This window comes from Plutella xylostella, chromosome 18, assembly GCF_932276165.1.
Source record: "Plutella xylostella chromosome 18, ilPluXylo3.1, whole genome shotgun sequence".
NCBI classification, from domain to species: Eukaryota; Metazoa; Arthropoda; class Insecta; order Lepidoptera; family Plutellidae; genus Plutella; species Plutella xylostella.
Genome location: NC_063998.1, coordinates 3,638,122 through 3,652,150, shown reverse-complemented (window position 1 = coordinate 3,652,150; position 14,029 = coordinate 3,638,122). Strand labels below are relative to the sequence as shown.

Here is a 14,029-nt window from a genome sequence, read left to right as displayed (position 1 = left end):
AACTATTTATATCCTCATTCTTCCTCCAACTGCTGCCTCAATGTTAAATGTGACCCATTGGGTACTCTTTGTAATATCAGTCAGGCAAAACCTAACTGCTACTTATACCCTAGAATTAAAAAGGAGCACTAAAACAAAACAAATTTTATGCAATTTTTTTTATTCCTTAGACATAATTTACAGAACAATCACTTGCTGCTTGGCCTGTTGCTTGGCCTTTAGGCGCACCTGCGCGGCGATTCTGTCGAGGTCACGGCGGCCCTGCACGGTGAGGATGCGGCCTCCGTCCTGCACCTTCTCTACCATCTTCAGGGCCTCCAGAGCCTGCAGAGCCTTGCGGGCCACGCTGCCTGACGACCTGGAATGAGGGATATGGATCATGAGTAAATTTGCTCTTGTAGTTTTAATCATCAAGTCAATGACCAGACTAAATGTTGCTGTTGGGGTAGAAAATGCCCCATAGATTGGAAAACTGAATCAAACTTATATTTTAATTAGTAAATTATCTCTTATACTTTTCTTCATTGAAATCTGATTACATTCAATAATAAGTATATCCAGTAGATATGAAGATTAAATAATGATACTGCACAGAAATATAAGTAACAAGATTTTAATAATATTTATGATAAGTTGTCCATTGACATCAGCCAATAATCCAATGCTGGACATGGCCTCTCCCAAGTTATTCAAGACCCAGGAAAACTGTATGCTCAACATCAATCTTGAACTCTTATCATTGTATATGAGTATTCTTGAGCAGGAAAGCAAGTATTACTGCAACTTTTCAAAATTAAAAGTATATGATATTTACCTGCAGAAGTGAGAGGGAGTGACACCGTTGCGCTTGCGGCCACCGAAGATCTTGGTGACAGTCTTGACTCCGACCGGGGAGCGGATGTAGATGTGTCGCAGGATGGCGGCGCATCGCACGTAGAACCAGTCGGGGTCGTAGGGAGCCAGCTCCTTGAAGCGGGCAGTCTTCACCAGGTCCATGTGTTCAGGGACCTTGACCTTGCCGGTCCTGAAAAGTTGATAATGAAATTGTTAAGTTTTTGTTTTCTAGATTCATTATAATAATTAATCAGAATAGGAGAGATGTTCAATTTGATATCAGATTATTGCAGAATTGATAGCTGCTGATGATTGTAACTTTGTACACTTTAATTATGGACCGATGATGAATGTGGAAGATAATAAAAGTGAATTAAATCATAAGCCAGTCTTTCAATACCACATGAATATAACAGTATCCAATTAGATTTCAATGAAACCATTGGTGACAATTTTTATGGGAATATTGAATTCTTCCGTAACTTACTTTTTCAAGTGAGCAGCGACGGTCTTGACGACCTTGTCTTGTTCGACATCCTTGAGCGTAACGGAACGCATCTGAAAAAATACATACAAAGATGATTAAATTAATTGATTAATTTATTCATGGAACATAAACTAGGCAGGAATAAAACAGAATTGCTCATTGGCTCCTGTAGAGTACCTATATTGTGGGATTATTATTATTCATCTCGCTCGCTAAATTCCGCTGCTGGATATAGTGGTCCTCCAGCAAATAAAACTAGAGGTAGTCCATGTTCCATTCAAAAAATATTTGATTGCCACCTCCAACACTTTTAAGGAGGTTTATGATAAATAATAGGAATAGGCTCTGTGTTTTGAAACCCTTAAGTGGGTTCCTTATTCAGGAAAATGATGAGCCCCATGTTTGTTCTGGTCCCATTTGCCAGCACTGCCAAACGCCAAAAGTATTTTAGGTTATGTTTGGTAAAGTTAAATTTATGAACATTTAGAGTTAACTTATGCGTAAACATCAGGGAATTAATGTTGATCGCCGTAAACTATGTAAACATTCAGCGTAAAGCTATTAAATATCGGAATATCACAGTAACATGTCATTTTTATAATGATCCTGGATGGGACACCATATTGAACAATGTGTTTTCTGGTGATGATTTCACAGTTGCACTATTATAATTTATACCTTAAAATAACACAAATAAACAGTTTCACGAGTTTTAACTCCTTTGGGGATAATTATTTCAATAAACCATGTGGATTTACACACCTTGCCGTGGGTTCGCAACCGGAAGAAAGAACGAGAGGAAAATAAACTGGTGTTACCACAAAATATGCTAAAATTTCTACTATTTTTTTTTAATAATAGTACTTGTTCTAAGTGGGCGCTATATGAAAATCTATTCTGTGATGACACTTGTGACTCTTGTGAGAGATCGTTCATTGCGCATTGTGCAATGTACATGCTGTATATCATTGTGTATATCATACTTGCATACACTACTGTTTCTCGTTTGTGTTATCTTGGTTATTCGTTCTTTGCACAAGTACATTAAAGACCGACACCTTTATTATTCTGAGGATTATCATGACTTGGTGAAATCCGACCAAGGATTTTGTGCGAAAGGCTAGAATAGAATATGAGGTTTTTGAAAGGTACCCGGTAAACAATTATGTCATAGGAGAAGCGAGCTGATTCTATGACATATTTATTACGGATCTATTAAAAAAATATGGTAGAAATTTTGACCAACAACTTATTGTTGGCAACATTAGCTATTTAAAAAAAACTATACATTTGTCTGTGGTTCCTACACGTCACTGTCAAAAATTGGAAAATGGCCGCGAAACAAAATACAATGGCCCAAGAAGGTAAATTTTGTTTGTTTTCCTTGTTGTTTCGCATTATTTGTACTATGATTGCATAATGCTAATCGTTTATGTAATTATGTGTTTAAAATATTCAGTCTTGGTTGCGTCAGTAAGTAATATATCTAACTGTGCCGTGTTGTTTATGCAGGACAATCCACTTCGGATGATATTCCTCTCCCATCCTTGGAAGAAAGTCTTCTCAGCCTCGAGAAATTAGATCGCACTTCCCCGGAACTCTGGCCTGAACAAAGTAAGTCCCAACACACTAGTGGATCGCATTAATAATCTTCAGTGCTAAAATATTTCGGCTTTAAAATTTTCAAAAAGCGCGGGATTCCTTGTTATTTCCTCAAGTTGTCAATTCTGCTTATTCTGTACAGTTTGCGAGTTGAACCAAAATATCGGTTAATAAACCGTCTTGTTTTTTTAAATTGTTGCTAAAATGGGTGATGAGAATGGTGAATTTCCGCAAGCAGAGGAAGCGTCACGTGTGTCTCCCGATTCGTTCGCAGTTCCCGGCGTGTCAGAGTTCGCACCCGCGCAGCCCCCGCAGGACGCGCCCTGGGACAAGGCGCTCACCACCGAAGACATCAGCTTCATGCAACGTGAGTTCTGCTGCTTCTTACCTATCTTTACCTACAAATAATGTAAATAGACGTGTTGTGTAATCAATGACATTGTTTACATCTCTGATGAAAGGCTAATGAATAATTCAAATGTACCAGTCAATGAGGTTAACAGTACAAGTTGAAGATGAGAAAATGTCATCATCAACAGCCAATAATCCCAAGAAACACCAAAACTACACCACTCTCCTCCCACGACTGGATTGTTTATGTTTTCTTCAAAGCAACCAACACTAAGGCACCTTCTGCACATGGGAGAGAATCATACAAAATATCATGACTGAATCCAAAATATACAGTAATACTAACTATCTAAATCACTCCTGGATGGAGGCATCTTCCAAAATAACTACTACCATCTGCCTGAATTTTATGTCCATTGCTAGTCTAGGCCAGAGTTTGATCCGCACAAATAAAATGTAGTTGGTAATAATGGCTGTTACTTTAAACCATTGGTACTGTTGTTTCCAGAATTGGGCTCCCTGACTACAAGTGGTCTCATCATGGAAGTGAAGAAGCTACACGACCTTGCCTATCAGCTAGGACTCGAAGAAGCCAAAGAAATGACCAGGGGAAAGTATCTCAATATATTCTCAAGACGTCAGCGGTAATGTTTAACTGTAAAGTTTGTTTAATCTTACCATATTTTATTAGTTTTAGTGAATATTATATTTAAATTTAGGGATGTGTAAAGAAATCTAAGATAGATTATAGTATCAATTTAGATTAATTTTAGATAAATGAAGGATAATAGAGAATTTTCAAACTGAATACTAAATATGTATGTATTTTATTAACAATAATACATAAGACTTTGTCTGAGAGTATAGCTTGGCCTATTTTATAGATTTCCTGTTTAAAGTACATATACTGTGCTACCACAAAAAACTTTAAACACCGTTTTACAGGTGTTAAAACGAAATTTAACAGATTTCGCAGGCGTTTGACAGCGCTAAACATCTGTTAAATACTGTCTAAGTTTTTGTGGTAACGCCCATAGAGTCCTGTTACTGTCATGTATGCTACTTTCAATTCAAGTTACTTCCTAAACAAAAATATAAGTTTTATATTTTTCAAACTTTATTTAATAAAATTAAGTCATACAAGTTATATTAGCCTTAATAAATTGTATGAATGCCCATTAGAACATTTTTCTTTAAAATAACATTTCACAACAGTTATTACTAAATTAAATTCTATCAATAAATCTTATTTTCAAAGACTTGTTAGGTCGTGTGATGAAATTTCTTGTTGGGTGTATATCTCCGTAGTGATATTCAAGTTTGAACTTTTGCAGTATCTGTAAAAAATTAATAAACATTGATGTCGATTCTGAAGGCAGAAATTCTAATTTTAACGCTGTCAAACTAAAAAATTTGCTACCATAAAATGACATTTACGGAAACAATCATAGAGTCGAATTTTAAACAAAGAAATTAAGTTTTTGACAGCACTAAAGGAGAACGGCAGTGGGCGTACCGCCTTTTTTTTGGAGCGTTTCAGAACCATGTTTTCACCATTTATTAATACAGTGTAGATAAGGTATTTTCAGTAATTACAATATTTTTAGAAGTCGGGGGAAAAGAAAAAATTATAAATGAAGAATATTTAAATCTAAGGATAATGGAACGTAAAAACAAACATATAGAGAACGGAACGTAACAACAGTGGTGCCAGACCTCGGAATATTACCAGCAAATCCGAGCAAAAAAGTAATCAATTAGAAATATCGATACATTCTTAAATACAAAAGATATTTTATTTATCAATAAATTACATGTTCTGGTACTATTTGTGCCAAAACTAGTACATTTGGTTTATAAAATATCATTATATTTAAGTCTTGAAGACTTTTATCCATAGTAAACCATTTTCTTTTTCTCTTTATTCGATTCACTATAATCGATATTTTTTGAATATTTTAATCTAATAACACTGAATCTTGCTTGTCAATCTTGTCATAGTAGTTGTTATTTCATTTTCCATTACCTAACCTAATTATTTAATATTTTGAATACCGCTGAAACTGCTGAAGATATAGAACAAATGTGACAAAGGGGAGAACCAGACCCGGTTCCTGTTCCACCTCCCCGGCAGGCTCCCGTCCCACTTCTTCATCAGGAACCTGCAGAAGCAGCAGAACAAGAACACGCAAAATCCTGACAATATTTTCTATGAACCATAGGATGATAAATACCTAAGTCAAATATGAGAAGAGCAACTGCGTTCTGCAGTTCGAATCCCGGCGCTGACATGTGCCAATGTGTTCTTTGAATTAAATTAAAATGTATACCATCACACTTACAGTGAAGGAAACCTGCATACCTATCTAGATTTAGCACATCTAGAGAGCCAGGTGCAGGTACTTACACCCCAACAGAGAATAGAATAGAGTAGGTAATAGGAACATAAAATTCCTAAAGTTGATTCCAGGCAAATTATGTTATGTAAATAAAACAATGATCTTTTAAACAGTATATTTTATTTCATTACATCACTCGCCAAATGCATACCCATATAGTAGAACCTTTACATATAGCATTTCGAAATGGCATAGCAGATCCCTGTTGCGGAATGGCAATTTAAAACTTCAGAAGTTGGATAAGTATAACATTATTCCATGATGAAAGTAGTAGCCTGATCTAGTCGATAATATTAATAAAATCATTATATTTATTAAGTACGTTGCACGTCCCGTATTTATTTAAACGTAAACATATAACTTGATATACCTAACATAATAATATTATTATCAAATTATTATTCACGTTGTTCGTCTTGTGTTGTTCAAGTGTTGACGTTTAGTTGTTGACATGACACATTTTTTTATCATTTCAATTTTTCTACTCTGGTTTGTCAATTTTTATCATTATACTGAGATCCAACCTAGACATTTATGACGTAAATCACAGAGTACTTGGCATAAACATTACTTCACTTGACGTTCCATTCTTCCTGTATGAATGTTTACGTTCCATTGCGACTACATTTTAAAGATTCTTTTTTTCCGTTTTTCTCTTTTCTCCCAGCTTCTAAAAATCTAGTAATTAATTGACTTGTGTACCTGTACAGTGTCTCTCTAATCATGGTACTTTCATTACGGAACCCGTCATTTCCATAGTGGTACAAAACGTCCTTAGAACCCTGCCTTTGTCCTTTAGAATTTTTGCCTTCAGAATCGATATCATTGTTAAAATGGTTACTTCATGGGAAAGTGTGAATGTAGTTGATACAACACATTAGTAATGAGTATGAACTTGATCATAGAGTAATTTATAGATATGGTATACTGTAATGACTCATTACAGTATACCATATCCAAACCTGTAAATACAAACATCTGCTTTGTGAAGGAAATTTGCGCAGCTAACTCGGCTCTGTAAATGAGAATATAAGGAATATTGCAATCTTATCTCACCTTTACAGTTAACAGTGACAGCATAGTCTCTGCAATATTCTGTCCCAAGCACTTTCTAGTTCCATAGCCAAACGGTATGGATGCAAATGGATGGTAGTCCTTAGCTTCGGGAGCCAGCCAGCGCTCCGGCATAAACTTGGCAGCATCCTCGAAATTAGACTCTTTTTGGGCCGCATCCATGGTTGACATTACTATGGTTGTGCCTCTTGGAATTCTGAGGATAAATGTAAGGGTTATCAATATGTATAGCAGGGATATGTGGTGACTTGTTTAAATATAGTTAGTCATCGTACCACAGACCCAAAGTTGAACATATTTAGGGCTGCGAAGTTGACAAATTGACAGAGTATTGTTTCTTTGAATAGCATAAGGCATAAACGGCATTATCTTGTAGAAATAATTATAACTTACTTGTATTTATCCAATGTAATATTCTTGTGCAGGATCCTTGTTATCAGTGGAATTGGAGGAACCAGCCTGAAAGGGATATTTTAGTCGTAGATAAGTCAAATGTTGGGTGAAATCGCATGCGACATATGATAAGGTAGTAGATAAGTAAATATACAAAATGCCTAATTCGAATAAAAATATTACCATAAAACTCGTCCACACCACACCTACCTCAAAGTTTCCTTAATGCATGCTTGCAAATAAGGGCTCTCATTCTTCAAGTTCTTGATATCAGTGACGTTGAAGCCCGGGTATAACCCCTCCAGCTCGCTGTAAAGTCGCTTCTGACAGCTCTGGTGCTTCGCCAGGAAGTAGAGCAGGAATGACATGGATGAGGAGATCTGAAATGTTATGTTAAACGACAGTGGTGCAGTGCAGCGGTTCGTTAGAAGTGTTAGAACATAAAGTCAGTTTTTTTATCTTGGATACTAAATTGACAGATTCTGAACGGTTCATAGATAGTCGATTGTCTTGCGATATAGGTCTATTGGCTGTCAATTTAGTCAGTATCTGAGATAAACAGACTTTATGAACAATTAACACACAAGATAAATGAACAAATAGTATAAACCAATACAGACAATATTCTCTGGCCGGAAATCGAAATCTCGACCTTGGTTACAACAGCCCGAGTGATTCGTGTGATTACCCACTGCGCCATCCGGTCGCCTCTGCCACAAATACATAATACCTATATTTAATTAGGTAAATATATAACTTACAGTATTGACTCCAAGCAGGAGCATATCCATGAGCACAGTGGTGACGTCGGCTTCGCTCATCTTCTCTTTACCCAGCATCGTGTTTATCAGAGTGCCTGACTCTTCTGAAACATACAATGCATATTTATGTTCTCAATCGTTTATATCCTTAAAAATAATTATTTAGTTAATAGTTTTTATTGTGTAATAAATTTTAATTTAACAGTGTTTTACCTGATTGAGTAATGTCATGTTCCAATTCTAACACGCGCTTCCCAATCAGACTGAAATGAAATAATGTAACATAGTTAAAACGATCTTTCTTTACTTAACGAAAGTGAGTACCTACTACGTATTATGACTATTATGTTATTACATAAATAGATCACCGCGAGTAGTAACATGAAGACGGAGTAGGTATATCTGTCGAAGAACCGAAATCAGGTAGGGTATAGTAACTCTTTCATTTGAGAAGCGAGAAGGAAGTATGTAAGGAAGGTTATCCAGTGAAACTTAAAGATTCTTCGATGATGGGATGTTCCATATGAATTTATAAACTTTGTAAGTATCGTTTGATGTTAGTATCTTTCACGGGAAAAGTACTTCTTTGGTATGTGGTAGCTGACACCCTGGATTACCACATACGCTATTTTATATCCCCTCAATCCCACGCGAAAACCTCTCAACCTGGAAAATCTAGCAAAACACAGAATCCTCACTTGTCCATAGAGGTGCAGTGTTTGACCAGCGCCCTCCAAGCCGGTGTGGCCACCAGCTTCCACAGCTGCAGGCCCGACTCGCATCTCATGATGGCAACACTCGCCTTGTCCAAGCTGTGGTAGAGCAACGAGTCGTCGCACTGAGGGCTGTACGCGTCCTCCTTGTCTAGAGTTGAGAACTTCTTGGAGAATAGTATTAGGCCTGGAAAACAATAAGTTTGTTCTGAGTTGACGAAATTTGAGAATCCCGGGTTTTCTTCTCTGTTCTTTAAGATACATGTCCACATAATATTAAGTTGAGTTTTTAGCGATCAAGTAAATATACCTAGTTCCAAAATCTCATACAATCTGGACTTAGATAGGTACCTATAGTCACAGTTAGTTATGCTTATGCACTGCTAAAATTACCATTTCAGATATGATACTTGCCTAACATTTCCCTTGAAAGCTAACAATAAAGCTCACCCATATTATCAAAGGCCCACTTATGTATCTCCCTGTAGAGATCCTTGGTGAGTTCATCTTGCGGGTTCCTGTGGTTGTACACTTTGTTGGTGAAGGTGTCGGTGATCTCGTGCATTCCCTGCACGTGTTGGGAGATGGCCTGGTGAAGCGGAGCGGAGAGCGCCAAACGTTTGCGGCTCCATTCTTCGCCGTGTCTGTGGAAAATGTTTTAGTTAAGTATAAGTAGGTATTTATGGAATAGACAGCCTATATGCAAAATCTGAATCATAGACCAATCATTTTAAGCAGGGTAACTATATAACTCTTTGTAGTTACCTCTGCCTACCTAACCGGTCTACCAAGAAGTATGGAGGTACATGTATGAAAACGGAAGGTTAGCAAGGCAACAAATATTTTCCACCTGAAGAAACTAGGCATAGTCAAAAGAGAAGCTATTCGTTAATCCTTTTCAAGTTACAATGTAACTAAGATTATGATCTTTACTATGATCTTTTTTACCGTCATCATAAATGAGGGCCTTTTTATTGTAACATCCTACCTATAATCTACTAAGGAGATATGCACTTACGGAGAATACAACCCGCTAAGCAACAGACTCTTGTGTTCCCGTCTATATTTCTCCAGCGAGTCAAGCGCAGATCTCACAGGGAACTCCCCGTCCACGTCGAAAACCTTCTCGATATGCTCCGGATGATTGAGCAGGACTATATTGCCGCCAACTGGACTCACGAAGCGAACCACCGGACCGTACTCGTCGAATAATGACGACAGATTCTTCAGAGATTTCCTTTGGGTTATCAACGTTTCTGGAATTATTTTATTTGTTAACGGTCGTAAAGTACCTATAAAAAAAACTTAACGCAGTGACCGATAGTTTTGTGGATGCCGAGTTAACGGTAAACCCCTCCAGTCTATTTGATGTAACTAGTAGCACCCTATACCTAGTAGTGACTGGTCGAGGAAGGCTGACAGTGATTGGCGATCCTTTAGAGACGCCTATGACCACTGATGTACGATTAGGTACCCAGCTGCCCAGCTGACGATATTTAATTAGTTATGTACCTAATTATAATTACTACACTACATAATGCGTAGGTACTTACCTGCATTTAACCAAAAGGTCAAACAAGTGGTCGTGACTTGGGTTCCCAAGTCTGACAAATAACTGCGAACTTGAGATAAGTATTTTAAAGACTTCGGACCGGGGACTTCATCAAACGGCAGAATAATGGGTTCTCTGTTTGTTAACATCATTGGTACGGTACGAGACGTAACCATGTGGTCTACCCTGTTAGCAGACATTCCCAGGTCAATATTCTTCGTCGTTTCATCACTGATTTTGAACTTTTTATCACTTGTAGGGAAGGTTAAATTCGAGGAAGTAATGAAAGGTTTCCGATAATATGTAGGATTCAGTGGACCGAGTTTGAGAACGTTAGACAAGCGAAGCATTTTTCTTAAAAATCCTTATTTACAAAATATCTGGATATTTTTTTCCGTCAGACTTCCACTCAAAAGATAACAAAATCAATCGAAATAACTTATTTTTAAAAACACGCGCTTACTCCATCATAGACAATGCCATAGATTTGACAAGTGATGTCTATGAACTTACGTTATTTTTCTAAGGATCTATTAAAAAATTGTAGAATTTAAAATCATGATTATAGTAACACTATTTAAAAATATAACAATGAGATTAGGGTTGTAGTAATCGATTTTAATCGAATAAAGTAAAATAATGATAATGAACACTGAAGTCATTCATTTTCTCAACAGCTAATCAATTTTTATGATTGTTTAACTTGATTGAATTCTTTTTAACGGCTTTAATGAACTTTGTGGACTTTATTTGATATTATGAGTTCAAGTTTACCTGAGTTACCATGCGTGAAATATTCTAATTGGAAAATTGAGTCCCATCACTATTTTCTGATTGATGGCGGATGAAATATTCGTGTGATAGATGGCGGGAGTGATCTCGTGTGATATAATAAATTTTGTTAGATTAGTTTATTAATTTAGTGTATAAAGTTATTAAAATGAGTAGGTAAGTTTCGGCCCCATCGGTGCATAAAATAACAAGAATCTGACATTGCTATCTGTTTTAATAATGTCAAGGTGATGATGGACATACCTTCTTCTTTCTCGCCAGAATTTCCTTGCTATAACACTTATTTTGCGTTTTCAGGCCTAAAATAGAGCTAGGGGATGTGACGCAGCATAATATTAAACAGCTGAAGAAGTTGAACACAGTTGTGTTCCCGGTGTCATACAATGATAAGTTCTACAAGGATGTATTGGAAGCTGGTGAAATGGCAAAGCTAGCCTATTACAATGATATCGTGGTGGGCGCAGTGTGCTGTAGAATAGACACGACGGAGAACTCGCGGAGACTGTACATAATGACGCTAGGCTGTTTATATCCCTACAGAAGACTTGGCATAGGCACTCTGATGGTAGAGCATGTGCTCAAATATGTAGAACAGGATGGAAACTTCGACAGCGTATTCCTGTAAGTACCTTCACGCATTACTCAGCATCTTATGCACATAGTAATATGTTTAACTTCTTCAAATCAATCCATAGCAGAATGACTTGAGTTTGTTAGACTTTGCAGGTTATAAAATTACTATAGAGGTTTACCCATTTCACACCTTCCAATGTTGAATTTTTGAAGCATTTCTTAGTAGATGCATCCATGCATACCAAATTACAACTATGACCATATATCATGTATGTACCATTTTTAGCTGTGCGTTTATATATCACTCAGTTAGAGACCTTTGCCATTTGTTTATGTACTTGCATCTAGATTATTCTCAACATCTTAGAAAGTACATCAGTAAATTCACATACCAACTAGCAATGTAAATATTGGAACTATAACTATTTATGAAATGCCCTCTGCATTTAATAATTAATATTGTTTATATAAAAGTCACTAATAAAATTGCCATATCCTGGATCGTGTAAAATACAATTACGTTGTCTGGTTTCCTTGAAATCAAGCATTTAAAGACTGTTAGCTAGTTTATAAATTTTAGTGACATCAGTTGATTTTTCCAGAATTCCGTTTTGTGAGCTGAAGCAAAGTCTGCCAATTACAGCAGTACATTATGAAACTAAAACTATTTCTGTATTACTTTCCAGACATGTCCAAGTCAACAACGAGGGTGCAATAGATTTTTATAAAAAGTTTGGATTTGAAATCGTGGAGACGAAAGAACATTACTACAAGAGGATAGAGCCGGCTGACGCCCACGTCCTTCAGAAAACACTGCGGGAGCCGAGCGCTCCCTTAGTCAATGGAACTGTGCCACACGCTAAAACCAATGGTCATGACTGAACAAATCACTAATCTCCATTCATGTACAAAGAGCCTCTATGTTGTTCTCGTGGAATAAGCAGGTATACAACATTTTCTATGGAATAACATAATCACTTGATGTAGACATGACATTTTCTCCTAAGCTAAGCTAGAACAGCCATTACATACCACAATATAAAATTGACCAGTGTCAAAACATAGCTAATATAGTGCAGTTTATCCAGAAACATGTGAATACCCATTTTGCTCTTAATACTAAACTAGAATTTACTCATATAAGACTTAGATTTAAAGTTTGATACCAATAAACTTCTATGTACAGTCAACAAATCATATAGGTAACCACTCCACAGGTAGTGTAACAGTTTGATCCTAAGTGTTGTAGGTAAGAAATAGAAGAATATTTAATCTACGTCGTTGATTTGTGTGTCTATAGATTAACCCCCTTATTCATAGAAAAGTTACAATACGTTTTAACTAATAAACTCTTTTGTCCCTCTCTGTCAAGAAACAAATTGTTCTTTGTCGGAGAGGGACAAAACAGTTTATTAGTTAAAACGTATTGTAACTTCTCTATGAATAAGGGGGTAAATATTTATTGATTCTTCAGTTTCATTATCTTTCACCTGCAACTCCTAAAATTAACCTATTTTACATGGGAAGGTAACAAGTACGATTTATTGACTGTACATCCTGATGCATATTTTTTCCTATACTAAATTAATGGAATACTTGAGCCCCTGGGGTTATTTAATGTTTGAACATGGTTGACTGATAACTGTCAAGTTATGAATATCTAATCTCTTGTGTGTGTTGAGTTTCTAATGAAGTCTCTTGATTGGTATATTTTTACTATTTATTTATATGGGTTTCTATATCATGTCTTTCTGTAAGCTGTTCAACCAAAAAACGGTGGAATCAACTTTGCGAACCTATAAATGGGTTTTTGCAGCTGCCATTAATTTCATAAACATACTGTTTTTGGCCAAGCATTATATTGTTCTACAATACGTTATTGCCAAGTTCTTTACAAAGTGTGATGTGATTTTATTTTAAATTGGTTTTTTAACCTAGATCATGATTCATTTTGGCCTATGGATTTAAGCATTTTATGACTATATTTTTTTGGTACAAGCAAAAATGTTTCAGCCCTATATTATTAAAATGAGAACAATGTGTTTTTTTTAAACTCCGCATGATATTCTTTAAGGTAATTTTGAATTGAAGCAGTTTATTATTGCATATGGGGGTTTGGTCTTACCAAGAAGCATTTAAGCTTGGTATAACAAGATTTTATGTATGTATTATCTATAGTTTGCTAAATAAAATTTGCCTTGTACGTGTAAAATTCGAGTCAAAAACGCTAAGCTAATGTTTTTAAACAGTTGTTACTTTTAAATTTTAGTTGTGTTGTGTATAGGTATCTTCTTTTTGTACAGAGTTTTTGTACGTAAAAGTCAATTTTATTCTGTCAAGCAGGACTCCTGTGTCTCCGGTTATTTGTTAAGTAATGTTCATGCAACCATAGTGTTAGTAATATAAATATAATTAACTTTATCTACTGTTTCATTTATACCCAGCGTCTAGTAATTGCCGAAACTGTTTGGAGCCTATTTAAAATGGATTAGGTGTCT

The 14,029-nt window shown here is 36.1% G+C and overlaps 4 protein-coding genes across 5 annotated transcripts; 2 read left to right on the top strand and 2 right to left on the bottom strand.

Annotated features, from left to right (window-relative positions):
• Positions 1–143: 143 nt before the first annotated feature.
• Positions 144–2,170, bottom strand: LOC105392953 (40S ribosomal protein S19a). Its single transcript, XM_011564646.3, has 4 exons — positions 2,084–2,170; positions 1,322–1,392; positions 815–1,024; positions 144–358 (listed from the first exon to the last, which is right to left on the bottom strand). Exons 2-4 carry the CDS (start codon positions 1,390–1,392, stop codon positions 178–180), a joined length of 462 nt encoding a protein of 153 aa, XP_011562948.1. The 5' UTR covers positions 2,084–2,170; the 3' UTR covers positions 144–177.
• Positions 2,171–2,602: 432 nt separating this feature from the next.
• Positions 2,603–4,172, top strand: LOC105392950 (protein lin-52 homolog). 2 transcript variants are annotated; one of them, XM_011564641.3, is made up of 4 exons: positions 2,603–2,685; positions 2,834–2,935; positions 3,198–3,290; positions 3,783–4,172. In XM_011564641.3, the coding sequence occupies exons 1-4, from the start codon at positions 2,652–2,654 to the stop codon at positions 3,920–3,922; spliced, it is 369 nt and encodes a 122-aa protein (XP_011562943.3). In that variant the 5' UTR covers positions 2,603–2,651; the 3' UTR covers positions 3,923–4,172. The 2 variants fall into 2 exon arrangements, with proteins under 2 accessions (XP_011562943.3, XP_037969747.2); XM_038113819.2 differs by having other exon boundaries at positions 3,162–3,290.
• Positions 4,173–4,377: 205 nt separating this feature from the next.
• LOC105392951 (1,25-dihydroxyvitamin D(3) 24-hydroxylase, mitochondrial) lies at positions 4,378–10,662 on the bottom strand. The gene is made up of 10 exons (XM_048627325.1): positions 10,168–10,662; positions 9,633–9,870; positions 9,065–9,258; positions 8,600–8,801; positions 8,115–8,164; positions 7,902–8,005; positions 7,351–7,520; positions 7,141–7,206; positions 6,730–6,943; positions 4,378–4,611 (listed from the first exon to the last, which is right to left on the bottom strand). The coding sequence occupies exons 1-10, from the start codon at positions 10,514–10,516 to the stop codon at positions 4,501–4,503; spliced, it is 1,698 nt and encodes a 565-aa protein (XP_048483282.1). The 5' UTR covers positions 10,517–10,662; the 3' UTR covers positions 4,378–4,500.
• Positions 10,663–10,954: 292 nt separating this feature from the next.
• Positions 10,955–12,696, top strand: LOC105392948 (probable N-acetyltransferase san). Its single transcript, XM_011564640.3, has 3 exons — positions 10,955–11,114; positions 11,256–11,579; positions 12,218–12,696. The coding sequence occupies exons 1-3, from the start codon at positions 11,107–11,109 to the stop codon at positions 12,411–12,413; spliced, it is 528 nt and encodes a 175-aa protein (XP_011562942.1). The 5' UTR covers positions 10,955–11,106; the 3' UTR covers positions 12,414–12,696.
• Positions 12,697–14,029: the final 1,333 nt, after the last annotated feature.